This window comes from Daldinia vernicosa (genome assembly GCF_022497035.1).
Source record: "Daldinia vernicosa strain CBS 139.73 unplaced genomic scaffold F5Y00scaffold_15, whole genome shotgun sequence".
NCBI lineage: Eukaryota > Fungi > Ascomycota > Sordariomycetes > Xylariales > Hypoxylaceae > Daldinia > Daldinia vernicosa.
The window spans coordinates 100,122-126,291 of record NW_025953931.1 but is presented as its reverse complement, the minus strand read 5'-3'; the positions used below and the strand labels follow the sequence as shown (position 1 = coordinate 126,291).

The 26,170-nt window shown below is 46.1% G+C and overlaps 8 protein-coding genes across 8 annotated transcripts; 3 read left to right on the top strand and 5 right to left on the bottom strand.

Moving 5' to 3' along the window:
* Positions 1–2,835: 2,835 nt before the first annotated feature.
* F5Y00DRAFT_35758 (uncharacterized protein) lies at positions 2,836–4,598 on the bottom strand. Its single transcript, XM_048013538.1, has one exon. It carries the CDS (start codon positions 4,331–4,333, stop codon positions 3,266–3,268), a length of 1,068 nt encoding a protein of 355 aa, XP_047866200.1. The 5' UTR covers positions 4,334–4,598; the 3' UTR covers positions 2,836–3,265.
* A 5,765-nt stretch (positions 4,599–10,363) lies between these two features.
* Positions 10,364–12,569, bottom strand: F5Y00DRAFT_233000 (uncharacterized protein). The gene is made up of 5 exons (XM_048007243.1): positions 11,966–12,569; positions 11,723–11,912; positions 11,620–11,671; positions 11,023–11,561; positions 10,364–10,968 (listed from the first exon to the last, which is right to left on the bottom strand). Exons 1-5 carry the CDS (start codon positions 12,153–12,155, stop codon positions 10,896–10,898), a joined length of 1,044 nt encoding a protein of 347 aa, XP_047866199.1. The 5' UTR covers positions 12,156–12,569; the 3' UTR covers positions 10,364–10,895.
* A 698-nt stretch (positions 12,570–13,267) lies between these two features.
* On the bottom strand, positions 13,268–13,874 carry F5Y00DRAFT_260566 (Clr5 domain-containing protein; the record flags this gene model as incomplete). Its single annotated transcript, XM_048011031.1, has 2 exons — positions 13,268–13,460; positions 13,513–13,874. 2 exons carry the CDS (start codon positions 13,872–13,874, stop codon positions 13,268–13,270), a joined length of 555 nt encoding a protein of 184 aa, XP_047866198.1.
* A 1,641-nt stretch (positions 13,875–15,515) lies between these two features.
* On the top strand, positions 15,516–16,318 carry F5Y00DRAFT_35683 (uncharacterized protein). The gene has a single exon (XM_048013536.1). The coding sequence runs from the start codon at positions 15,617–15,619 to the stop codon at positions 16,211–16,213; it is 597 nt and encodes a 198-aa protein (XP_047866197.1). The 5' UTR covers positions 15,516–15,616; the 3' UTR covers positions 16,214–16,318.
* Positions 16,319–16,792: 474 nt separating this feature from the next.
* F5Y00DRAFT_35689 (DUF55-domain-containing protein) lies at positions 16,793–18,010 on the top strand. Its single transcript, XM_048013537.1, has 4 exons — positions 16,793–17,154; positions 17,233–17,434; positions 17,536–17,670; positions 17,722–18,010. The coding sequence occupies exons 1-4, from the start codon at positions 16,954–16,956 to the stop codon at positions 17,985–17,987; spliced, it is 804 nt and encodes a 267-aa protein (XP_047866196.1). The 5' UTR covers positions 16,793–16,953; the 3' UTR covers positions 17,988–18,010.
* Positions 18,011–19,313, bottom strand: F5Y00DRAFT_35678 (U3 small nucleolar RNA-associated protein 6-domain-containing protein). The gene has a single exon (XM_048013535.1). It carries the CDS (start codon positions 19,252–19,254, stop codon positions 18,034–18,036), a length of 1,221 nt encoding a protein of 406 aa, XP_047866195.1. The 5' UTR covers positions 19,255–19,313; the 3' UTR covers positions 18,011–18,033.
* Positions 19,314–19,554: 241 nt separating this feature from the next.
* F5Y00DRAFT_232987 (Frag1/DRAM/Sfk1 family-domain-containing protein) lies at positions 19,555–23,338 on the top strand. The gene is made up of 5 exons (XM_048007242.1): positions 19,555–19,641; positions 19,787–19,916; positions 19,979–20,479; positions 20,534–20,660; positions 21,137–23,338. The coding sequence occupies exons 2-5, from the start codon at positions 19,823–19,825 to the stop codon at positions 23,310–23,312; spliced, it is 2,898 nt and encodes a 965-aa protein (XP_047866194.1). The 5' UTR covers positions 19,555–19,641; positions 19,787–19,822; the 3' UTR covers positions 23,313–23,338.
* F5Y00DRAFT_232983 (cytochrome P450) lies at positions 23,339–25,727 on the bottom strand. Its single transcript, XM_048007241.1, has 4 exons — positions 25,114–25,727; positions 24,532–25,064; positions 24,246–24,480; positions 23,339–24,186 (listed from the first exon to the last, which is right to left on the bottom strand). Exons 1-4 carry the CDS (start codon positions 25,341–25,343, stop codon positions 23,508–23,510), a joined length of 1,677 nt encoding a protein of 558 aa, XP_047866193.1. The 5' UTR covers positions 25,344–25,727; the 3' UTR covers positions 23,339–23,507.
* Positions 25,728–26,170: the final 443 nt, after the last annotated feature.

The following is a 26,170-nucleotide window of genomic DNA, read 5'->3' as shown; positions in this document are numbered from 1 at the left end:
GGTAAATGACAGTTTAGGTATAATGCACAATAGTAAATTCTGGGGTTACGATGACATAAGTCCTGTCTATACCTACTACACCTCTATAGGAGCCCTTAGAATACTATAAACCCAGGGGGGCTACTAGTGTTTAAGCTTCTGTAACGATAACTAGCTTAGGTATAACTAGTTTCATGGACAGTCCAGGAAGATTTCGACTAATAGCGACGCGTTCCCAATAACCTGCTTCCCCGGAGTAAGGATGTGAGTGGCTAAGACAGTCTAGTAAACTGGAGTCATGTGGACGGTTACTCACCGAAAAATTATGTAGGGCGATGCTGCTTCAATAGTATAGCATTCTTGGCGTCTACGGTAGTTAGTTAGTTGCTTGATCTACTAGCTCGGCAGTATAGACCCAGTCCTAGTCTTAACCTCTTATAGCCCGCATAGAGATCGACACTTATATCGAAGGATTGGTAGTGAGACTTATGAGTCTATCGTATCAACTACTAAGGCTTTGCAAGATAATCTACTATTACGTAGAAACAGACGTTGTTCTTTAATACCACAAAATTCTTCAACGGAGATAACCAAACCATTTGTTGATATAGTAGTAAGGTTGATGGCATCGTGCATGATGATTTACAACACTATCCAACCAACATCTGACTACTACAATGACTCACCCGTTCGAATAGTTTACGGTGTGATACTATAAACTCAACTCATTCATCCAAGCCCTAATCTGTTTCTTTAGGGTTGGCCAATAACGAGGACTACCTATAACGCAAGATTAACAAGATCTTCAACAAGGATATGTAAAGTATGCATAGCAACGCACAGCGTGACTCGACAGAAACGCATGTCTCAGAGCAAACCACCACCACGCAGACACACGGAAGCTCAATTTCTGACGTTCTCCACATCCCCGCATGGAGCCGGTGCTCGTCTGATCGTATAGAGTAGACCTTCCCACTACCGCTATCCGTATGTGTGCATAGGTATAGGTATACCAACCTCCTATATGGCGGGAAGGCAAGGTTGTATATCCTAGGTGTGCTGCAGGTAGCCATGCGTCACAGCCCGGATCCCGAGCCGAGACCGATAGCAAGCAACGGTCGATTCGTCTCTCGCCGAGCATGCGCCACTCCACCCCACCTAGAAGTCCAAGTGTGGGTGAACATCAAGCCACGGGACCCGTCGAGTCTTGCTATACTAGTTAACCCTGGCCTGGGTTGGGTGTGGTGGTGCTATGGGGAGAAGACGATGGGGCACTCTCTCTATGACTGTATGTAAGTGGGTGCGGTATCATGAAATTTGACAATCCCATGCCATCATTCCTATAAAATTCTTTAGGCTGCCAAGCCGGTCGATGCAACGTGCCGTTGACCAGTGGGAACGTCGCCGGCGATGGGAATGGTAGAACTGCTGGCTATAGTTTTACGAAGGGAAAAAAAAAAAAAAAAAAAGTTTGTCTAGAATATGGATAGCGACGTAAGGGATCTCCCGAACCCGAACGTAAAAGGCGGCTAACCAACTTGACCTATCCGTCTAGAAGATCATTCTATCATTATATGATGCCTTTCGCCACATAGATCGCTGCCTGGTTGTTGAGAATGTCAATGTACGTAGGTCCTACGATATGGCAGCGCTGGTCTAGACCCGGAGATGGCATTCGCCAACAAGATCTACAAGCGGAATACGACGCGGGGGCATTCCTACGACGGTATCATGTGGTTTTATCTGTCTGCCTTCTCAGGGCTGGCTATCCACTAACCTACGATACCAATATGCAACCACTTGACTACCTCCTAAGACAAAGACATTGTAGATAATCAAGGTTATGCATCGAGTACCTATGATGAAAACTTGCGGGAGTCCGTATGCTACGTACCTAAGTTACCTACCTTACAGCCAAGTGCTTGCATTATGCCGTGATAAACAAGATACACACTCCCACGAGGAGAATGGGACTCCGGTTCTGCAAGAGTCCTAGATCTGCCTAATCTAGCACAATGTAAGTAGGCGGTGGACGGACCAATAGGTAAGCAGCCTGGGAATTGTCCATTATGATTGACTGGGGAGCCCAAATTGAGGACAGATTGAGGGGTACGCTTCGGAGGGGTAGAGAAGAAATTACCTACCTACCTATGTAGAAAGGACAAAAGATAAAAAACAAAAAATAAAAAATAAAAATGGATAGCCACTATTCCGAACCAAGCCAAAGGTGAGGGATCTACGGGACGAGCGGGAGTCGATCGCTGACTAGTAGTACCATATTCCTCGGCCTCAATGTGGGTAGGTAATGCGATAATGCGATAATGTACGATGATGTTGAGAAGACCAAGGGGGAAGATGTGATGAAAAATAGATGGGTAAGACGGGTTCGACGGGCTGGACCGGGAAGAGAAGGTCGAGGAGGGGCCAATCAGGCAGCAATCGGCCGTGAGTAATATCCGTGGGGTGGGAATTGGGTTGAAAGAGTTGAACTAGGGGGGTGTATGCGTGTGGTATGTGGTGTGTGTGTGTGGGATAGGGGGTTGTTTGGATGAATACCTGGGAGAGCGAAATGTATCTCCCGCACAACTTTTTTTTTCTTTTCTTTTTCGTCCCTCCCCTTGTCTTTTTCTGACCTTCGACCATTTCGAGTCGCCTTACTCTTTGGGGATGGAGATTTGGAGGGGTAGCTCGTTGCCTAGGGTATTCGGACGGTAGCATTCATTGACAAATACCATTGAACCAATTTGTTTGTCGCACAGAAATAGTAATATCAACAACTTCTCCACGTCGACCAGGCGAACATTGTACATACTAATCCTAGTAATCTATTGGATGTCTTGAGTCAGCTAAGCTACTCCTTTTAACGTAGCTCTAACTATTGGGTATCTCGAATCTAATAATACTATCTACGGTAACTACATACATGTCAGTGATATCGCGGGTACGATAAGTACAGGTAAAAATGGTATAAGTATAAAAAACAGATAAATGTTTCTTAAAATCGGATTTGCAGTTCCCTAAAATCTCATAAACCAAAGGGGATGAACCAGTTGGTTGTATATGAGCGATACCAATACAGGCTTGAACAGTGAATAATAGAAAAAAAAAAAAAAACCAGCCATGCATTTGTCTATCGAAACAGGGAAAAAGCAAACCAAATAAATCCAATACAAACCAAGTAATCATCACAGTGCCCAGGTATCATTAGTCCAACGCCGTAGTCGTATCCTTTTACATGCAAGAGTTTTACACTGTTTTGACCTTTTTTTTCGGGTTTTGTGTTGTTTTACTCCCAACGGTATCTTCCATCATCGTAAACTATCTTCTCTCGAGCTCGCCCTAGGCTTCGGGCGTCGCTCACAGTGGCCCGCCGGCTGGGAGCCATGCGGTCTCTCAGTCGCTGCCTTTGCGCCTCTTCTTCTTCGCGCTCACGCTCGCGTTGCTCAGCGGCTCGCTTCTCGCGCCGTCGCCTCTCGCGGTCTAAATTGGCCTTGCGTTCGCGCTCTAGGCTCATCTGGTCCATCGCAAGTACAAGCGCCGCATCGTTAGGATCAACGGCTACTGAACCCCGACGGTATCGTGTCTTGGCTGGTACCGTTGTAGTCGGCACAGGAGGCCGGTTGGCGATATCCTCATTCGCGCGTTCAATTTCGGATTGGACTTTCTTTTTCTTCTCATCCTTCTTCTTCTCGTCTTTCTTTTCCTCGTCCTCGAATCGAACGTGGCTGTTCCTGCGCTTTCGGCGACGTTCCTCCTCGTCACTATCCTGCGACTGCGAACTCGACTTGCTAGACCCTTGTCGCCGGTGTCGCGGTTCATTGACTATTTTGACTTCGATAGAAGGTCGGCTGTGCGATGAAGTTGAAGTAGACCTGTTGCGCTCGTGTGGGCTCGTTTCGCGGTGCCGGGGCTCGCGCACGCGGATAGTCTCTTCACGGGGGCTAGAAGGCATGCTGCGCGGTATGTCGTATTTGCGGGGTGGTGTGCGCGATAGTGGCGGGCTGTCAACGTAGACTGTATGGTCACCGGCGCGTTCACCCTTGTCGCGTCGCGACGAGCGCCTGTTAAGATCGATGACCTTTTCGCCATTGATGTAGACACTTGATCGCCCTTTGGAAGAGTGCTCCGAGTCAGAAGCGGAGTGAGACGAGAGTGGTGGAGTGGGCGGGAATTGGCCAAAGCTGTATCCTGGCGGGCTTAATTGACCGGATCGGACATATTCCGTTGGGTGTTGGAACGTCTTGGTGAGCTTGCATGGTAGGCCGTGGCGCGAGCTGTCGCATAAGTCGTGCTTGATCTGCTCAGCGCTGTGCCCGTCAGGGTAAACGTAGGTAAATATGTTCTTATGGCACATCGTGTCGGTTGGTGATGTGTTAATGCGACTAATGCGCGGTGGATTAGGTTGGATAATCTGAGGTCTCGGACGGTTACTTCGGAAGTTGTTGATAGAATGCGATTCGAGCGATACGCTGGCCTGAGCCGGAATGATTTCAGTTGAGACTAATCCAGGTGAACGTTTATGGTTGTAGACAGAGTTGTTGACGATAATCCTTGGGTAAGATGCCACGGCAGTGTGGTCAGTCGGCAGTGTCAGAGACGGAACAGTTAATAAGGAGTTCAGCTTCTGGGCTTAGAGACATGAGGACATCGGGAAGGGAATTCTCAGGGTGGTATGGAAGGGAAAACCTGAGGAATTTGTATGCTTTCGAGAAGTGACTGGTGCCTAGTAACTGACACCTTCTTGAATTCCGTAAGGTGGTTCAAGATAGACGATCCAACGAGATGTGCTGTAGAGAGGTAAAACTAACAGGAATGGGGGGTAGGGTTCAGTGCTTTAAGTATGGGAGTATCGAAATTCTTAGGACTTTCTGTACGTACATACCTGTAGTTTTTTTTTTTCCCTCGTCTTGTGGTGTACATAATAATTTCGAGCAGGGGTTCGGCATCCCTTTCCCTCTGACCCATGTTCGCTCCTTGGGTGCCTGCGTTACCAGGGCCGATGAATCATTCTTCCGTATTGGTAGCACACCAGAAAGGAATGGTATGTTTCCAAACTGAGCCAATAATGTTCACAACCGAGAGAGGCAGTGTTTGGCCTAAGGAAGACGAGACGGGTGACCGGACTGGGGTACAAGGTGAATTTGGATGGGTGTGTAGCTGAGTGTGTAGCTTCACACCCATGGGCGCGGTACCACCCATGCTGCCATGGCAAGGTCAACCGCGTGGGTTCGTTCCATGAGGGATCCCAGTTTTGATCGCCCTCTTCAGCCACTCACTCGAGCTTTTTGGGAATTTTTTTTTGTGATAGACTCGAGACGGGAGGATGCGCAAGAGGCAACCCAAAGAGGGGCCACCGATGAAGAACCCTTGAACATTTCCCCTCTCTCATAAGGCTGGAAAGGCGAGTTCGGTTGACATCAGCGCGTAAAGAGATTTCTGTTACAACAGCTAGTTACAAGAATTGTAGACCAAGCAAATAGGATAGTGACTTGCATGATACAAAGCGCGGCGTGAGACATGCGCGGGGAGTGACTCTAAGAATCAACGTAGGAAAGTAGTTCTGCCGGAGAGGAATTCTGGAACATGTAGGTATAGGTAGTAACTAAAGGGTGTGCATGAACGGATCTCTCGACTCGTCCTATTTGCTACATGTCCAATTCTGCGGAATGCAGTGTGCGGTAATGGGGGTGACAACCTAAGGTAAGCTCTACATAGGTAGCTAGACGGGCTAGATTGCTAGCTACCTAGTAACTAGTTACCAATGCGAGAGGTGGTGACCTGCAGACGGTTTGCACCCGCTATGATGCATCTCGTCGACCAGATGGGTTCCGAGAGAGTCATCGACCTCGATGTGATTTGATGTGATTTGGTGTCAAGTGTGGAGGACATAGCCTTCCCGCACATCGATGCAAGGCCCCAAAGACTCCAAATCCCAGGGTAGCTGGTCGCAGCGTGGCAAAGCTGCAAAGTCCGCGATAGATACCAGGGGTAGTTTACCTGGTAGTTTGCCTGGTACAGCATTACTATGTAAGAATTAACATCCCCCGGATCGGAAAACACTCAGCCACTTTACACCGGCAAAAGCATTTGTACCGACAGTAGAAGTGAGAACTATCTGACTTCCAAGGTTGGTGATCTAGAACATTGATGTTTCTCGTGGACACGTGCCCTCTGTGTAAACATGTAAACAGAAAGTTACACCTTTACGGGAAACACGACAATTGGCAATTCGCTATTTGTTCCTTTTTGGTGAGACGCAAAAGTCCGGGGTTGCTCTGCCAAATCTTGCATAATGTACGTACAATGAATTGTATGTACAATGCAGAAGTGGAAAAACAAAAGAGTCATTCTCTCTTGAAAACCCCTCTTCTTCAATTGACCATTAACAGTTTAGCCAAGGGTTGTATATCACGTGCTATGTGCCAATTCTAGGCTACATTACTTTTTCTTACTATCAGGTACATAAGCAGATAAGGTACCTATTATCAATCAGCTAACTTTTAACTAATGTAGGTACTCGTGCTAGTGTAGGCATGTAGAAAAACTACCTCCTACCCTGGGTAATTTACACTAATCCCAGGCAGCAAAAAAAGATATGATGTAGGACTATAGATGTACATATTCACCAATTGGTGCATACCTACATACATACCTCATACATCAATTAGTGAGAAAGCTCGTAATTTATCAACACCGCGTTTTGTAGACACACCCTCAAGAATTCTCACAGGGAGATGGAAAGGGGAACCTTACGAGACATGTCAAACACAAGCTCAGCTCAGCTCAGCTTTAGCAAGCTTCAGTTGCATGGTGAAGGATTTTCATCTCCGTGTCGCTTGTCGGTGCCCAATCCTCGTTTCCGGATTTTTGCAATATTTGCCGCACACCCAATAACTTATTAACAATGCTATTAATACACATTTCCCAATTCAACACAAACCATACACAACCATATTACGCGTACGGGTTAAATAAGTTGTCACAAGTTCAATACTTGCCAAAAATATTACACCCCATTCTTTTCCTTGTACGGAACTTACGTTAGGTACCTAGATAATAATGTAAGAAATATATATTTTCTATCGCTTTTATCATAACTCTTTCCGGCTTTTCGGATTAACTTGGAGCGAAATGAGCAGCCAAATATTGAATACAGCTGACGTGCCATGCCATTAGTGCTACTTTTTGGACGATGCGCTGCGTCAGCATGTCCACGTTGAATAGGTACCTATATAAAACTTCGTTAAAACTAATCCTCAATGATGTAAAGGTATCACCACTTTACTACATAGATTTGCGAAGGTGCTTACGGCGTCTGTGCCACGGCCCATAACAACGGCCTCCGCGCTTATCTGTAACATACACTTACCATACACTCGTCCTCGAAAGAACAAAAACCAGGGAAGGATTCAGTGGCCCCCAAAGATACCCGGCTCGCCAGCGTCACCCCTAGAACATCCGTGAGGCAACCGACTATATCTCCAATATCTTGATGCAAAGAGGTTTGAGTATTTCGTCACATTTCAAGAAGTTTCGGTCATGACGATGGATGGAAAGCAAAAGATCCCATCTTCCTAGTTAGGTTAAACCCCGTCTAGGACTACGGAAGATGGCGAATTACGCAAATTCCCAAGATTCAGCCCTACGCTAGGCAGATTCGCATCGCCTACTAAGAAACGCTGGGGAGGGTTCGAAACAACCCACTTTGGCCTCAATCGATGAGGCTGAGTTGGCTGAAGTGGCTGTGTACCTATTAGATAATGAAGAGACTCGATAATGAATGGCTGGCCACAGTCTCCGCAAACGCCTATTATCAAAGAGCTCATTATCAAACAGATTCGGACAGGTCCGACTTCACCACAAACGTCACATCACTTCGAACAAACGCAACAACAACTTCACTTGTGATATCATGAGACCCATTTTGAAGTCCTACAAGTTCAAATATCAAACCCTCTAAAACTAGGCATCAATCCTGTATGACTCCCCCGCGGACGTATCCGAATTCAGGCTAGCCTTAGGAAGTACCTACAATAGGTATGTCCTCTGTTAAGTCTAGCCCCCAAACTCTTCTCGCCACCTTATCTTCAAGGTAGTAGTATAGAATAGAAGGCTGTCATAATGGCAGAATGGAGGGAAGATCTTCTGCGGTAGCTCCGATCAATTGCTACGAATTGTTGGCCGAAATCTGCAGCTCTTAATTCTCCAATTACAACTAAGCCTCGATCAAAAGGGCAATTGCTGGAACTAGAATTTTAACTCACTGTCTTGATTACCTATCGACTATGCATCATGCGAAGCATCGGAGGCTGCATGTACACGGTCGCGGTGAGATTATAGTGTACTAAGGGCAAACCGCAGCCGGCATTGAGCAGTGCATGCTCGTAGCAGAAGTCTCGTGATGGAGGTACCGAAGGTAGACTCCAAGTACATACTGTACATCGTGTATGTATAGAAGAGTGTACCTACGTAGAGGAGAGGGGTGGACTTCCTGTGGCGCCAGAGCAGGCCACCAAGCCTTCCACAGCGACCTGGGTTTACACCATTCAAATCGGATCGTCCGATGTTTGCGTAATAATTTTTATGTTTCAACTGATCGTAGCATGGCACATACTAGGCAGTCGGTTCGTATCAAAACAAAGAGCGATCACACGACCCAAACTACGAATCAGGTTTGACTAAATCTCCGTAAGAAGCATCTACTATCGCCCCATCGACAGCCTTCCCATCATAACCCTTTGACCCATCGACCCTTATCACCTAGGGGCAACGCTTTTACAGACTTACTTTCCTAGCCGTACGACTTATCTATCTAAGAGGTATATCCATATATTTATTCCCCATCCTCGTCTTATGGGTTCACCATTATTGGGATGAAAGCAAATCTTCGATGATTCCACAGTTCCTGATTCCACAGTTCCTTAAACAAGACGATAGCAGCACAAGGTTGAGGTTATTACGCCTACCTCGGCAACCTATTAAAACCGTCTATTAAGACCATGTGAGCCATATGGTATGTCTCATTGTATGCTTTTGAATGGAAGCTACTTCGGTGTGACTGGGGCACTAAGCTAGTAAACGCTCAATTTGATTAGAGCAGTACCTCCGAGGCTCCTTTATATCACGCGCTTTCCGGATCAGTCTCCGTGCAAATACGCGGATATTTTCTAACTTATTATAGAAGAAATGCCATATAGTTCTCCCTTAATCTATAATCGTTTACTTGATGACCTCGTATATATCTTAAGCATCCACTGTTAGTCTTCACCTAAGAGACTTAAGCAGTATTCCTTCGGATATACTAACAATGTCTTATAGTGTGATAGATAATGCTGATCGTATTAGATACCTGCATACCTAGGCAAGCCATCTAATATATCAGAAAGGGTTTAGTTTCGGTTCTTTTTTTTTTCTTCTTGTTCATAGATACCTAATTCCTGATAATCCCATTGGTTGCACAATCACCTAAATACGTGATTGATATCATTTAACGGCCGATTTTAAGCTTGAGAGTTTGACAAACTGTTAAGAGCGATTTTTAAATTTTATTGACGAACTAATAGGCAATATGTAGCTAATAATTCTATCAACAACGCTCATAGCTTTGTACATTTCTCACTTAGTATTAAGCTCCAAATTTAAAGCTTTTATGCCTCGAGAAAGGGGGCACTTGGTGCCCATCAGTGTTTAATACTATAAGACTTTAAATAGACATTAAGTAAACATCAAAGAAGCCGTGCTCCTTTTGCTACGTTGCCATTTGGGGGGGGGGGACCGTTAAAATTAAAAGACAAATGATAGACTACTAGTTGCTAGAGACGTTAGGATTTAATGATAAATAACTTAATTGGTAAAAGACGTCGTGATAATGCAACAGTGTTTCTTAATCAAAAATGTATGATTTAGAAATGCTTTTGAGATATCTATACTATATTCTCTGTTCTTTAACACCCCGTTCGCCCGCTATAGCATAAAACGGGCATTGGTGGAGCGTTGAAGGATAAGAATGATGGTATTTAGATTCTTATTTAATATCGCATCATCGTAGCTTCACTTAATGAATGAGATCATCATCCACGTCTATTACGGAATTCGACTTAACTAAGGTTTATATCCTGGTATATTATTTCTGTGGCATCTATCAACCTTGAAAGTAACCCCGACTTATGTTTAGACCGCCAAGACATATAAGACCAAGAACTCATATATCAGGGAATAGGAGGTATGCTAAAGATAGATCCAGGGGTATATAAGAGGCGCGCAAAGCCACTAAAATAGGAGAGAAAAGCATGCGTTTGTAATTCAATTCAACTATCCTGACATTAACTCTATGTATGACACCATAATTCTTTATTTTTACTCACATCTTCAATTTACCTACTATCTTATTCATAGCCTTAAATACACACGGTTGTAGCTTTGTAAACGACATCTGGAAGACGGGATTTTGTCTAAGCGACTCGATATACATACACTCAACCATCATTTCGGAATATAAAATACCAGGCGCCTCTCAGTTACCTATACGGACCAACTCGATGAGAACAAAGATAGGGAAAGTACATCTTCCTATCTCGCCCTGGGGGTTCGCGAAGCTCACTTCACTAAGGTACCGTTCCGTATTAGGTGAGGCAATTTCATTTCCATATAAACCACAGGCTTATATTCCGCCCATTTCCCGTCCTAACCAACATGACAACCTAAATATCGTTATAGCATATGAATATAGCACCAGTGTATTTAGGTATCATGGAAACAGCAATAGTCAATAAAACCCCCAGCGCCATGCTAATGCAATATCGGTATCCAATATCCAACCCTCCATTTTTCCATTACAGTATTTATGCGGAATAACCTGAAGGTATCCGAGCAGCAATCTATGTAGATGCTATGCTTTAAATCGTATACGTTATTTATTAACGCAAATGTGGATGATCCATGCTCCCGGGGAGTTCTACTGGCGGATTCCTTTGCGAATCAGGTGCCTCACTATTCGATGTTAGATTCCAAAGTTTTGGGGCGCAATGGCATGGATATCCTTACAACAATGGGTATTGTTCCTGCCCAGGAAAAGGAGGGCTGGCAGGACCGTATGGTGGAATCCCAGGACTCGGATGCCCCAGGTACGAATTATGCGGGCTTCCAACTTGAGAGCTTATGGCCCCCGGACTTGGCGATCTGTACGGATCCGCGTACGACACGGCGTAAGGCGAGCCCATAGGAGGACTCTTGGCACCATAGTCGTTATAGTTCGCTTCGACTATCTGCGGCGGCGCCGTATTGATCAACTTGCTTCGTCGGTAACCCTTTTCGATTCCACCTTTCCTACCTAGGATGTAGACTAGGGCGATAATGATAGCGACAACAGCAACACCTCCGATAGTAATCCCCGCGATAGCCCCGCCGGAGAGTGATGTTCCCCCGGACCCACCGGATGAGTCTTCGGGCGTCGACGTTGGATTACTACCCGACCCTGCTGTACTGGTGGGCGATGATTCGTCGGGGAATTCTTCACCTGGGCTGAGCTGAAACGTCGAGTTCGCGACAAACTCTTTTTGGATATCCAAAGTGAATGTCTTATTCTATACCGAAGTTAGAAACACATATTGTTAACATGATAGGTAGCCACTAGACGCATACCGGGTTAATGACGCCAACCATCTTCCAATCAATACAAGACCCGGGTGCGGAGCTTTTATTTTATCAGCGTCACAATTATAATCTCAGGATCTGTTACACTTACCAATAGAAAAAGACTGGGTCTGTACTGTTCACCCTTAAATCCCAAGTAGGAATTGGCGTCTGCAGCGTATCTTGTTCCACCGGGCCGCTGAAGAAGCTCTCAGCAGGGTCATTGGTTAATTCCCATGGTATGCAGGGCTTCTTGAAGTCTGCTCGAACGACGGAGTGGTTCTTGGGGTAGAAGTTGAACCCTAAGAGGAACATGTTAAAGTATTGCTTCAGTGAAAGTACTAGTACGACTTACGTATCGTATCGCCGGGGTTTGCGTTTATCGTATCAGGCTCAAAATCATGTTGCAATCCGACCCGGACAGTATGCGTGACCGCCTCATTTGACTCGGTAGCCGTGGGCTCGTCCCCTCCCTTAGTTTCTGTCTGAGCGTAGATAGGCGAGAACCTAGCCGCCACGGCTAACAATAGGAAAAGTGACTTCATTGCGACTATACTCCTGGCTTTTCACGAAGCCGGAAATTATGCAAGAGGAAAGCAGGTCGCAGTCCCGGAATGTGAAGATAGAAAAGAAAAGAAAATTAGAGAGACCCGGGTCGGTAAGTGACAGTTGCTACCAAGCATAGCTGGCAGCTTATTGGATTGATACGTTCCATGTGGAGAGCTGCAAGCCTCCTCATCCTTTTTCGTGTTCTCCCTTAGGTAAAAGCGATATCGAGTTCGCAGGTTCGAAGGCAAACAAACAGCTGAATGGTCAATCTAATGGACACTGCGTCGTTGGAGCTACACGGGATGAGCTACTATGTTGCTTGGCCAGCTTGGCTTGCATGCCTGTATGCCGAACTAAACCAATAAGGCAAACCCTTGGTCTGTGTTGGTAGTACTCAGCCCAGCGGTACCATACCCAATTTCGAAATGCGTTTTTAAATGGACATGATAGGGTAGCTTAGCCTTGTATTATGGAGATGCTAGGGATCTTTATAAGCGCTAAGGATCAACAAGGCTGATGATGGCCCAGCCAGCTGGATAGCTTCCGAAAGTTCACCAATAAACAATTTTTACCTCAATGCTAAATCTGGGAGCGCGTATTTTCCCTCTTCGTTAGGCATAATATCTTTCCTGGTTATGTGACCCTTCATTTCTTCATCATATCCAAAGCATAGGTTATCAGGTTATCAATAAGCGTAAGTTGACCAGATATTATAAAACATGGTACTTGACCTAGCAATTAGTCGTATAGGACGAGATATTAACACTACCTGGCGTCTAATTCATCACAAAGCTTCGACTACCTATTAACATAGCACATAGATAGGTGAACATGGGAGTATAAAACCAATTGAAGCACAAGTGTTGGTATATTTAAAATTATGAAATGTAAAAATGAAATCTGATTCGTAACTTGTCAAAGTTAAAGAAGAAAGCTCGTGGAATCGTTATCATTATGCTGCCCGCATATAATCCATTGATATTACAAGCAGGTATAAGATATTCCAAGCTTGTGAAGCAGCTCTACTATCACGTTTCGTGTCTATACCTAGCTGCTATCACCTGCAACATTGAAGGGACAAGTCTAAGAAGAGCACTCAAAATGTTGGTCATTCATCATTTAGTATCATATGAGTGTCCTGGGAGCCCTCAATGGTGACCGGCGCCTCTGTTGACGAACCAGCAAGCCCGTGCAGTGCTTGGTCCTGTGATTCTTTTGCCCGCTGAGGACTTTCACACGAATAAGATTTGTTATACTTAGTAAAATCCCATCTTTTGAATTGCGTCTTATACATTTTAGCCCTATCCTATGCGTTAGCATAAAATATTATATACCCTCAATTAGAATATTCACGAAGCATCGAAGCCATGGTTCTCCTTCATGATCGCCATAAGTTCCTGAAGCGTTTTATTTTCGTTTATATATAGCTGATGAATTTTATCTTTGTATGCTTCCCACCTCTCATTAGAGAGAGGTCTTCGGCTTTGTGTTGACGTATGGTCACTTGTCTGAGAATCGGAGTGTTGGCGCTTATGGTTTGGAAGCCTAATTGATGTCAGCCGTGTGATATCGGGCACATGACTGTGGGATTCCTCAGTAGAAGTAGAGCCATCATTGGAAGCCGTCTGAGATGATATCCTCATTTGTTGTGCTTTAGCCCCCGGAGACCTTTCAGCGAGCGTGTTGGGAAGGGGGTTGTTTGGCTCTGAACTCATAGTGGTCGGTACTTGACGGTTAATCTGATTTGCATCGTGCTCGCCGCTCTGATTGTAATTATATAGCACTGAAGCTCCCGTGGCAACCAATTCGTTTAAACTAAGTCTAATTTCTCTTGCTAGGCAAGAAGTTGGTGCTGGCTGAAGCGCATCTTCAAGTTGAGCGAAGTAGGTATTCTTCAACTGCCCCATGCAAATATGTGTCTAGAGCACTCCGTGGAATACTCATCCCAGAAGTTAGGCTCTGATCAATAGTTGCAGGGAGTGTAGTCGCTATATGGTTCCCTATAAGTCCTAGAGGCACCAGCATCCCGCCGTCATAGCAGGGAGAGGCAGGGCGAGTAACACTGGGAAATAGGATATCCCATATACGATACCACTTTTCAACATCATTAGGCGCTCCCATCACCGCTTCGCCCCTTAGTCTCTGCATTTTCTCCGCCGTTAAGCCTTCGAAATCAACGAATTCCTTTCTCTCGCAAGAAGCACGTCTTATATGGTCATCTCGAGACAATTCTCCGTCAAATATCATAGAATACCTACCGAGGGCAGTGTATTGGCCCTCGATGAGCTCTCACTAGGTGTTGCCTTATATCACTTATCTTAGTAAGGTGGTATTGCGAGCAAGATAGGTAACGAGCTACATTGGCCTTATAGGAAGGGCAGGCGTATCTTGGGCGTGGAGTTTCCCGTATAGAAAGAGCTCTTTTAGATGCAGGAAGGCTTCCCTCGTCGGAATCTTGATTTTTATCGCTTAGTTCCCTACGCCGCTTTGTATATGTACGAGTGCTCATATCCCCAGTCTTGGGCGTGATAGATACCCTCTCATCATTGCCTTTTGCGTCCTGCAGCCCGTTATTTCTAACCTCGCGGAAACCAATTTGACTTTCAAAATTTGACCATTGGTATAATCCGGCGGTAGAACTAAATCTAGGCGCTACATAGTAGCCATCGTATGGTTGATGAAACTCCCGAGTCTGGGAAATGTCTTCTTCTAGATCGCCGTCGGTGGTACTGGATTCACTATCTGATGGCAAGAAGCTCGGGGAAGGAGCTGGGCTTGGAGAAGGCACCCCAGACGCGGGCGAAGTGAGAACGCCTCCAAGCGCCTCCGACGATAATATCAGTGCATGCTGAATGAGCTCAATGTTAATTCCTTGTAGCATATAATCAAGAGCCTCATAATCAATATGCTGATATTTTATGTTACGAGTGTCTTGGGGTTGGCGCTCTATAGATTCGTGCAAAATATACACAGAATCAACGAAACAAGTTGCGGCTTGAGTACATGCTTGGGAGCGGAAAGTTTGGGAGCGGAAAGTTCGTGATCCTTCCCGAGACAGACCCTCGCTTGTCGGCCTATATTTATCCAGCAAATTCATGTTGTTGATGGAATTTCGGGACTTTGAGAACTTCTACTGGACGCCCTGAGAGTAATGGTCCTATGCAGTTGATGGCGCTCTCGAAGAAGATACGAGGAGAATACTGTCTCTTGCTGGCTAGCTATTTTATAAGGAGGGTCTGCGCCGCCCCCGAGTAAGATGGAAATCCAACCCTTTTTCCTAATTTACCCCGTACCAATTCGTCACGACCCCTTAAAGCTCCCAAGCATATTCTAAAGCCTCTACTTATCCATATATCATTTCAATAGACACGAATAAAGTGCAATACCTTAAGTTATTGATTCTCCAATCACAAAATCACTTGCTGAACAGTCTATCATTATTGACGGCTCGAAGACAATGTCACTGACACTATCGGCTTCAGACTTAAACACCAATGAAGCGAGAAGGAGATATCGCACCATCAAGGCCATAGTTCTCCATTGGGACGGTGAACCCCTCGACAATGGCGCATATGGACCTGCGCAGGAAGCTGCTAAGCTAGTGAATACGTTGTCCAAGTGGGGATGGCAAACTGAAGACTACTGGATCATGCCCGATAACCCCGTCGAGAAAACTGCCAAATTCTTAAGGGACTGGACTCGAGCATCACAGCCTGACGAGCTGTTAGTGGTTTATTACGTTGGCCACGGGCGTAGGAGCTCCAGAGAGCCAACGCCTCAGCCTTTTCGTATAACTCGAGGGGGTAACCGACGTGGCGATGATGCTATTATTGACTGGCCCGTCATTCGTTCTGTTCTCGAAGCGGCGCGGTGCGACATCGTTATGTTTCTCAATTGCTGCTATGGCGCTGACGCCTGGCTCTCACGCAACCTCGAAGAAGATGGATTCAAAGGTCCATCTGGCAAGGTTATGGTATGTCTATCCGCATATAACTTTACTATGAGGACATTAGTAGCTAATGTGACATTACCAGTGTATCCTTGCTGCTACTAGCGAAAATCAAAAAGCATACATGTATGAGCACATGTCGTTTGGGACTTTGCTGAAAAGCGTACTCGATGCTGTAAGACCGCAGCTCGGGTTGAAGAAATCCATCTCAATACCCATGCTGATGAAGGCGATGAAGGATGAAATAGCGGGGTCTAAAAATTTCCACGTTGAGGAAGTTGTTTATGGGGGTCTGTGGTTTAAAGTTATGGATCCATGTCTGTACGAAGAAGTCGATGGAGAGTATCGAAATATATGGCTCCATCGAACATTGGGAGAACATGGCATATCCGAAATTGTTCCCTTGATGGCCGTCATTTACACCTGGTACCAGCCTTTGCAGGGATTGGCGGGACAATATTGGCAGCGAGAGATGCAGAAGACTGTCATATAATGGAACTGCGGTATAGTTTAGTGTTTTAGTAAGGACTATTAAGGGGACTCATATGCAAATTTACCGCTAGGCATATATATACCGAGGTAGATAATTTCTCTTTTTGAGGTTAAAAGCAGTAGATAGATTCGACTCTTCGACTTCTCGTAAAAAAGATATATCGAACATACCCACGTGCATCTGGACCGTGCGCACCGCACCTCTCTCATTTAAGCATCAAACCGTTATTAGATAGTTAGAACAACATCAAACTTCACGTCGTTCGTCGAGCGATTAATAATATATCCGGAATTTGAATCTTACTCGTTCGTTCTGAACCTGTTTTAAATATAGAGAAATTAAATCGTTTAACATGGTAAAACGAAAAGCAAGCCAGCTCGAGACCGCGCCGGACGCTACCGGCCTAAGAAGGTCCACGCGTCGCAAACCAGCAGCTCCAGACCCGGCAACCAATACTACTGAGAAAGAGTCGACGGAAAAAGGCGCGACTCAGCCCCCCAAAATAGACCAGAAGAAGGTTTCAAAGAAGTTGCCTAAGTCAAAGGCATTTCTAGTAAGAACCTGTGTTTTCTTCAGTAGTATTAAGTCATTGTTGTACTTTAAGTAAACGAATCTAAGAATGTTGTCGTAGGAAAAATCAAAATCGAAGAAGGCGAAGAGTAGCACGCAGCCAAGTATAGCCTCCAAGTCCGAGGCGGATGAGAAGCGCGACTCTTCAGAAAGGTCATATTGGCTCTTAAAAGCTGAGCCCGAGTCACGATTTGAAAACGGCGTTGATGTCAAATTCTCCATTGATGACTTGGCGTCGCGAACAGAACCTGAACCCTGGGATGGTAAGATTTCGTTTCATAATAAGCCAGTTTCCCAGCTGATGACTGGCCATATCTGCTTTATATATAGGTATATGACGTCTAGACGCTTACAAGTTTATTAGGGATTCGTAATTATGTCGCCCGGAATAACCTCCGGGCTATGAAGAAAGGTGATGTAGCTTTCTTCTACCACTCCAATTGCAAAGAGCCGGGCATCGTGGGTACGATGGAGATTGTGCAAGAACATTCCCCCGACCGTAAGTGTTTTCCACCCCGATTGCACGGATTTGCTTCTTACTGTATGCTAGTATCGGCACATGACCCCAAGGCACCATACTACGACGCTTCTTCCAAACCCGATAACCCGAAATGGAGCGTCGTGCACGTAAAGTTCCGCAGTAAGTTCAACAAACAGATCGGACTGAAGGAACTTCGTGAAATGGGCCAGTCGGGTCAACCGCTTGAGAATATGCAGATGCTGAAACAGAGCCGGCTAAGCGTGAGCCGCGTGAGCGCTTCCGAATTCGAGTATTTAATGGACGTAGTGAAGCAGCGAGGCGGCGAGACTCAATAAGGTCCTATAAAATGTGAAATAGAGCCTTGGGGGTAATTTGTTTTTATTAAGGCTTAGGTAATGTTCGGAGGGTATACTCTAGCACTGTACGGATACCCGGATCGAGATCCTCAGAAGCTAGGATGGGCTCTATCCACAATTCCACCTTCTCAACCAGTTTAGTCTTGTCAGTGGTGGTGGAAAGAGATGACTTGAGATGGGCCAGCGCTTCCCGTAGAGCTTTAGGATACGAAGGTGTATTTATGCCGACATTAACCAATGGCTGTCGGATATGGCAGAAGCATGTTGCGGGATCGTTGGGATAAAGCTCTGTCATACTGTCCAGCACGTGTTGGATGAGTCGAGCCTGGGCGGAGACGGTATTGAACGTAGTAAAGAGGTCGAAGAATTGTTCCGCTACCGTAGAGTTGAAGAACGGTTGCTTCTTTGAGATATCAAATATAGCTAATGGGATAGCTCCATCTAGCGCAGGGTTGCCTTCTGATTTGCCTTCCAACTTCTTCGTGGTGTCTTCGTCAATAACCATTTTCCCAGCGAAGTTTCCTGGGTCTGGGAGAACGAGCTGGCCATTTTCATCAACATCGTCATCATCGTCGCTTCTCTCCTCGGCGAATTTTATTTCATCGTCGCTCTGTTCAGCCTGTTCTTGAATCGCTCTTTTGGCGCCGCCTTTCTTCCCTCTCTTGGCATCCATCCGTTCTAGCCACTGCATTTCGCATTTGGTGTATTCAAGCCAGATTGTCGCGTCTTTCGTGCAAAACCTAGTTCCGCGCATGAAAAAGTCCCTTGCCGCCTGCATGTCTCCGCTGTTTGCTGACCTCCTACCCGCCAGTACCCAAAGTTCTGGTTTCATTGGGTGCATTCTTAATGCCCTGCTTATGATCTTTCGGTAACGTTTGGTCGCCTTCATATCTCTTGCGTAATTCAAGTACTCCCTCCAGAGTTCAATATTCCCTGGGTGCCTATTCACTGCCCTCTCTAGGATCCCGAAAACCCGTCCTTGTCCCGTGTGTTTGGAAGAAGTGCGAACCTGTAATCTACGACATCGCTTCGCGCGTAGGGTTTCGAGGGATTTCTCCCAGGCGGCATAGTTCAACCAGTCGGTCGGCTTGTTTCCAGGCGACAGTACAAGGTGCTCATAGTCGGTACGCTTTCGTACTAGCGAACGGATCTCGTCGGTAGTGAATATGCCCTTAGCCTCAAATTCGCGTAGCTGGGGAACGGCTTGCTCGAGAAAGAATCGAGCTTTTTCGGGGACGCCTGCCATGGTGACTGTCTGCTCACCAGATTGGAATCTTGGGGAATAGGTTCTGTGTAAGAAGCAGCAGTTGGGAAAAGTTTCAAAAGACTAAATAAAATTATAGTGGATCTCAAAGATAAGATAGGTACCCGTCCAGCCGTCCCAGACTTAAATTTTAGTGGGATCTTGGATCTTGAATATTTGGTTAGGTACCTTAAGCAATAAAACCCTTTGAGCCTCTAGAAGCTTGGACCACCAAGCGGCAGGTACCTATCATCGTGCACGACACACGCGACAAGCATGGCAGCATGGATTGAACCCAAGTTTCTTGGCTCATCGACCCACACAAAGGTACCTAAAATTTAACATTGCGGCCACCGAGAAATCCGGAGAAGCAAATGGGAAGGCAGGAAGGTAACCACATGCATTGGAACATTGACGCAACTTTCTTTTTTTCCAACCGCCTCTTTCCCTCGGCGCTCGTTGCGACTTGTCCCTGTTGATTTTATCTTCATCTCTTGGTTTGGTTTTTGCAACTCAACTCTAACATCTGCCCAAGCAAGGCTCGTTCGGCTCCCAACTTGGGAATGCGAATATGTCATCTAAATATAAAGATAAAGACACCGGGATGACGGTAGCCACTTTAAATGCGAAATGGGTATCGTGGGTTCATACTGTTGTCGCATACGGTTGGTGAAATATGCGCCCCTCCCTAAACACCATTTCTCAACTGATCAATGGGATTAAACAGCCGCTTTCCTGAGTGCCCTGTCCGTGGGCATGTACCTTCATTACCATAAGATCGTCAAGAATGAATTCTATGGCTATCCCGACGAATGGTTCCCCTCTGTTTCTGCCACCATAGGCGATCGATATCCCGAACGATCTTTCTTTATGCTCTTCATAGCTTTGACTTCCGGACCTAGATTTGCACTCGTCACCCTTTGGTATCTCCTTACCGCGAAGCCCGGAAAGGCCCTCCCCAAGTTCATCGCTGGTGTGGGTATTTTCAGGACTCTTACGTGTGGGGGGTGGACCTACGTGACCTCGACCGACGATCATGATTGGCACGATATCTTCATGATTTCCTACCTTATAGCTACTATACCCTGGACCTTTGGCTGTATCGCCTTGAGTCCACCGAACCGGAAAGCTATCAAGTATAGAAAGTATTTCGCAACGGCCTTCTTCAGCATGATACCCCCAATGGTCTACTTCTTCATTCAGCACAAGATCCGCCGGATCGCAGGAGGTTAGTACGCGTTATTTCAAAGCTTCGGGTGGAGAAATTGCTCATTACTTGCAGCCTACACTATTTATTCGCTCCTCGAGTGGTCTCTTATCCTGTTTGATGTCGCCTTTGACGCGGTTACTGCTCTCGACTTCGATACTTTCGAGATTGTAGTTAGGGATGTGAAAGGTTTGAGTAAGGGGTACGTACAACGGCTCCCCAGGTAGACTTAATATGACGTGCATACTCGCTTGGGACTAGATGCTGCGCCCCTATTTTGTTTTCTACACGAAGCCGCATATTTGGAGCAATTGAGGTCGATAAGTATTATAGACCAGCCAAGATAAGGTAGATCTTCTCTACTCGTCTATGGATATCGTTATTTCGCTGAGATGATCATTGGCCAGATTAGTTTGTGGGACTTCCATGATGGGTACAACCTATCACGAACATTATCCCCTTACGGAATCTGTCATGAGTTCGATAATCAACTGGCTTTATGGAGTAAACGCTATGTAATAGGCTCCTATATTTCAAGCGAGTTTGTCTTTCCAATGCAGATATGTCATAGCTGCTCAGGGGCGACGGCGGCATCTGTTCGGGCGAGTTTTGATGCGGTCATGCGGTCATGCGGTTGACTCGGCATTACCATGTCACTTTTTCTGATCGGTTTCGCAGGGTCAACGTATCGCCTCAAGCGACCGCCGTTCTCGAAGAAGAAAAGAGAAAGATTACTGCCGGTATCTTCGATGCTGAGTTTTCTTGGCCTGAAGTATTCGACACAGCTGCCGAGGTCTACCATGGCTTCGTCTTCTGGTCTATGCTCACAAGTCTGGGCGTAGTTATTTGGTACTTCCCACTTTGGCACATGGGTATCTCCGGTTACGAAGCGCTCGTAATGTCTACAATTTCGCCCTTACTTCTTAGTATTAAACCATTCCGCTCGCTCATTACTCAGAATCTACGCGCCTGTCATCTCTTGTCTCTCGCCGGCCTTCTTGCGTGGCAGGTCAAAAGTCCAGCCTACAGACTATTCACAGTTGGTTTTGGTGTCGCAATGTCCTGTCTAGCATGGGCCGCTACTCTGTTCTCTGAATCGGTTCACCCGGTCCGCCTCGAGTCGAAAATATTAGCCTGGACTGTTGGTCTAGTAATGTCCTCGGCCGTCAAATATGCATGGCAAACTAACAACCCGATATGGCCGATCATGCACGCTGCCAACGGTGGCTATAACGGGACTGGATTGGTGTTAGCAGTATTTGCTGCGCTCAGATTCACCCGTAGAGCGCCTCTTAATACTGGCGTCGCCGAAGATGACAAGCAGAATGGTTCAGCATTCTTAGCTGCCCTGGGAATTGGTGGTCTCTTCTTTGGTCTGCATTCACTACTTTCTGATACCAGCACCATGATTCTATGGGTGTGGGATGGTTACCCAGTCCGAGGTCCTCTCTCTGGTCCCCACGGTTGGTTCACAATAGTGGCAATGACAGCTGGATTGTTAACTGGAATTCGCCTACCGCGATTAGTTAGCAGTTGGTCTGTTTATGGCGTCGGGTGCGTCGGAGCGGCCGTCCTCACTCTCTATCCTGGCTGGTTCGGGTACTTCGGTGGCCTTACTATCGCCTTTTACTTAACAGCTATTGCGACCCCTTTCATTACCATTGCCTCTAAGAAGAATCCCGCCACTACTTTCGGTCTTGGATTTTTCCTATATAACTTGATGGTTCTATTCCATGTCTGGGTGGTTGCTTATGCTTTCGTCCCTGGGGGACCACTCGTTCGCGAACACACGGATTGGATCATGACGACAATGATGTTGCTCATCGGCGCCGGTATATTCAACATCACGTCGGTACACTCGCGCCAACGCGAAATATATGAACCCCCAGCTCGATCACGACATCGCAAATATCACACTTTAGGACTAGGCATCATACATCTTTTTTTCGTCGCCACTGCGTTACGACGTTTTCCGACCAACGACTATAAGCCTTACCACAATGACTCGAAACTCATCACTGCTGGAATTTGGACCATCCACTTCTCTCTTGACAACGACATGTGGTCTTCTGAGTATCGCATACGTGATTTAGTAAAAGAACTTGAAATCGACGTTATCGGGTTACTAGAGTCCGACTTACAACGTATTATAATGGGCAATAGGGATACAACCCAATTTCTTGCCGAGGATCTAGGCATGTATGTCGACTATGGTCCTGGGCCGAACAAGCATACTTGGGGTGCCGCGCTCTTGTCAAAGTTCCCTATTATGAATTCGACACATCATCTACTTCCGTCGCCCGTAGGTGAACTAGCTCCTGCTATCCATGCGACCCTTGATGTTTACGGTGAATTGGTGGACGTCTTTGTGTTCCATTCTGGTCAGGAAGAGGATCCAGAAGACCGCCGCCTACAAACCGAGTATATGTCTAAACTGATGGGTTCATCACCAAGGCCGTCGATCTTGCTCTCGTACCTAGTGACCAAGCCCCTTCAAGGCAACTATAACACGTACGTCTCCGATATTTCAGGGATGCACGACGTAGATCCCCGCGATTGGGATCGCTGGTGCGAATATATCTTGTATAAACGCCTACAGCGGGTAGGATACGCGAGGGTGTCTCGAAGTACCATCACCGATACCGAGCTGCAAGTCGCAAAATTCGTAGTTCCCAAGAGTGAGGCCGAAAAAGCGCAAGTCGCGGCTTTAGAAACTAGTTCGGAAAAAAGAAACCGCAGGGCCAAAGAGCACGACGTTCCCGAAGGATGGAGATTCCCGGCCCTATTCAGAGGACAAGGTGTTAGAGGACACCGATACCATGTTTTCAACGAGCCATTATATTACAAGCCATAGGTCATGAATGGGCAATTGGCATAGGGGAGTAAGGGGGCGGGGTTACGAGGATGTGGGGGTAAAGGGTAAAGGGAAATGTGTTAATGCCATAATGTGTAAGAAAACCCATGTATTAAAAGGAGGCGTTCTTTTAACTTTGAATTCAATCTAATGAATCAATTAGCTAAAAGGCCAGTCCCCCTTTAGCATTAAGTATCATCTCCTTTGTTTTATATATATTGGCACTGGGTTAATGGGATGCGATATTCCACCACCGAATCCTTTCAACGTCAAATCTTCTTGCACAGATTTTCCCTCTTCCGATATCTCGCAGTCAAACAAGCTGATTATTAAGGCAGTGGTCAGTAATATCTGGCGCTTCGCAAAATGCCGGCCGGGACACTGTCTCGGTCCGCCGCCGTAGGGAATCCATGATCCTTCGTACTCTTTTGTTGAAAACGCGGGGGTGGAACCGTACGCCTGACCGTTGCAGGGCTCACTTCCAGACTGATAATAAGTAAGGAATCGTCCAACCCAGAACTCGTTGACGGGGTGCTCGTTATTTAAGCCAGTGTTCCACGCTTTGGAATCCATATGTGCAGCTGTCGTCAACGTAACAGTTACCTTTCGCCTCGATATAATCCAGTCTCGGATTTTCATGTCAACCCTATCGGGCATCTTAATGATGTAGAAGTGCATCCTAAGTCTCAAGGTCTCAGCATATACAGCTTGGAGGACTGGCAAACGAAGCAATTTGTCTATATCGAACTGGATGCGGCCATCCGCACTTCTGGTAGCACAGGTATCGACCTCGGCCCTCACACTAGCAAGCAGTTCAGGATCCCTATATATTTCGAAAATAGCCCATGATACAGTAGCGATAGAATTCCTTACTCTATGCGAGAAGTTAGCGTGTATCAATCTTGACGTTAAGGGGCCGGGACTGTAGCTTACGCCCATATTGCTCCGAAATCTAGGGATGCGATAGCAGCGTGATCGAAACCGTCCATTTCAAGAAACATTTCGTGCCGCTCTCGAAAGAAGCTACTCCCCCAGAACGGGTCGTCACCGTCGGCACCCATGGCGGAGTCGTCGTAGTGATCCCTTGCGTGCTGCTGCCAGATTTTGACGGCGTTCAGGACCCTCTTTCGAGCCGCGTAAGCCCTCGGCGCAAGAAACCAAGGGATCCCTGTGAACAGGGTTAGCCAAGTGCGCTACCATATGCTTCCCGGTGCTGTACCTTGAAGATAAGTCTGTAAGTTGCGGTCAAAGTCCCAAAAGTCCTTTAGGAAAGTTGGATTTAGCTTCAGGAGGTATGGGCCGCAAAGAGCATTAAGGGTCGAGACCGTGACTTCATCCCCAATGGTCTTCATCAGATCAGCGCGGTATTCCCAGTCAGATCCCATGCGACCGTACAAATTATACAATTGACGCGTGATATCGTCTGCGAACCTATTCCAGAAAGGCAGAAGTTTTTTGCCTTCTAGAAATTGGACTATGGACTGATGCCCGCGGTAGTCAATACGGTTGCGAGCCTCCACCGTGCTCCCCGGGTGAGGCACATGGCCACCACCAGAGTCGTCCTTGTCATATAAACTCAGGGCCTTAGCTGGCAAGCCGAAAGCGTACCCAAGAGCGAATTTGACGAAGGGGATTGATGTGCACACCGAAGAAGCCTTAAAGAGGGCTTTGACGTTCTCTGGGCCCTGGACCACGTAGAACTCCTGAGTAAGGATTTTGACCAGAACAGGGTGCGCGCTCTGGAAGAAGTTCCTGTGATGGGTTGGTCACTGGAATAGATAATGGCATAAGAAGTGCTTACTTGGGATTCAAGACGAAGTCTTTCGGGTTCCATAAGTACATAATTGGGAGATTTCCTAGAAGGGGGAAGACATAGGGGAACGTCGAAGGGATGCCTTTTACATCGTCGCGCTTCTCGTACGCGACGAGACTGGCGTGTTTAGCAGCATACCGACGCCAAAGCACGGTGATTAACAGCAAACACACAGCTAACAGGTTAGCCGGGCTGAGTGGGAAGATATTGAAGAGCATCTCTAGAAACAATTCATCTAGGTACCTAAGGGTTAACGACTGTCACATTCACCTTTGTAAAAGAGAGTTGGAACCGGACAGATTAATACGGGTTGTTGAGTTGAAGTCGGTACCTATTCAATACAGCCCCTCTTCAAATAAGAGGTAGGTAGGTACCTCATTTAAGTCACTTAGCTGCTACTATTATTAGTTCTCGTCATGGGGTCACAACCAATATTGTAATTGCCTTCTAAAAAAAAGAAAAAAAGAGGAAGAAAAAAAAGAAGAAGAGCATCTACACCGAGAAGAATACAAGTACGAGGTATGCCACATGTTTAGGGAAAAGACACGGGATCTAAATATACCTTTATCCCCTAAATTGGCATTCAACTACACCTCCATTAGGAAAGAGAAAATGGCTAAATCGACCAATAATATTTACGGTTTATATAAGAGGGCACCCCTATAGGGCACTACAATAGCCCAAGTTTATAAAGGACTAAAAATCAATCACGTATCGCTATTGGCGGGCGGTCGGCGCGTTACGCGCCTCGCCCGCCCGCCACCAACTAACCCGTTACCCGCTAGCTAGCCCAATAGCAGCGGCAAACTTAAATACCGGCTTTTACTATAATTTCTTTAAAAAAATTTTTTTTTTAAAAAAAAAAAAAAAAGCGTAAGATTCGAACCTTAATACCTTTCAGCAACTTTTAACACCTTTTAACACTTTTAACACCTTTAATATCTTAAAAAAAAGCTTAAAACAGTACATATTTCGACCTTTTTTTTAAAAATGGAGAATTTAGTAAAATCCATTATTTTTAAAAAATATACCTAATAAAAACGCT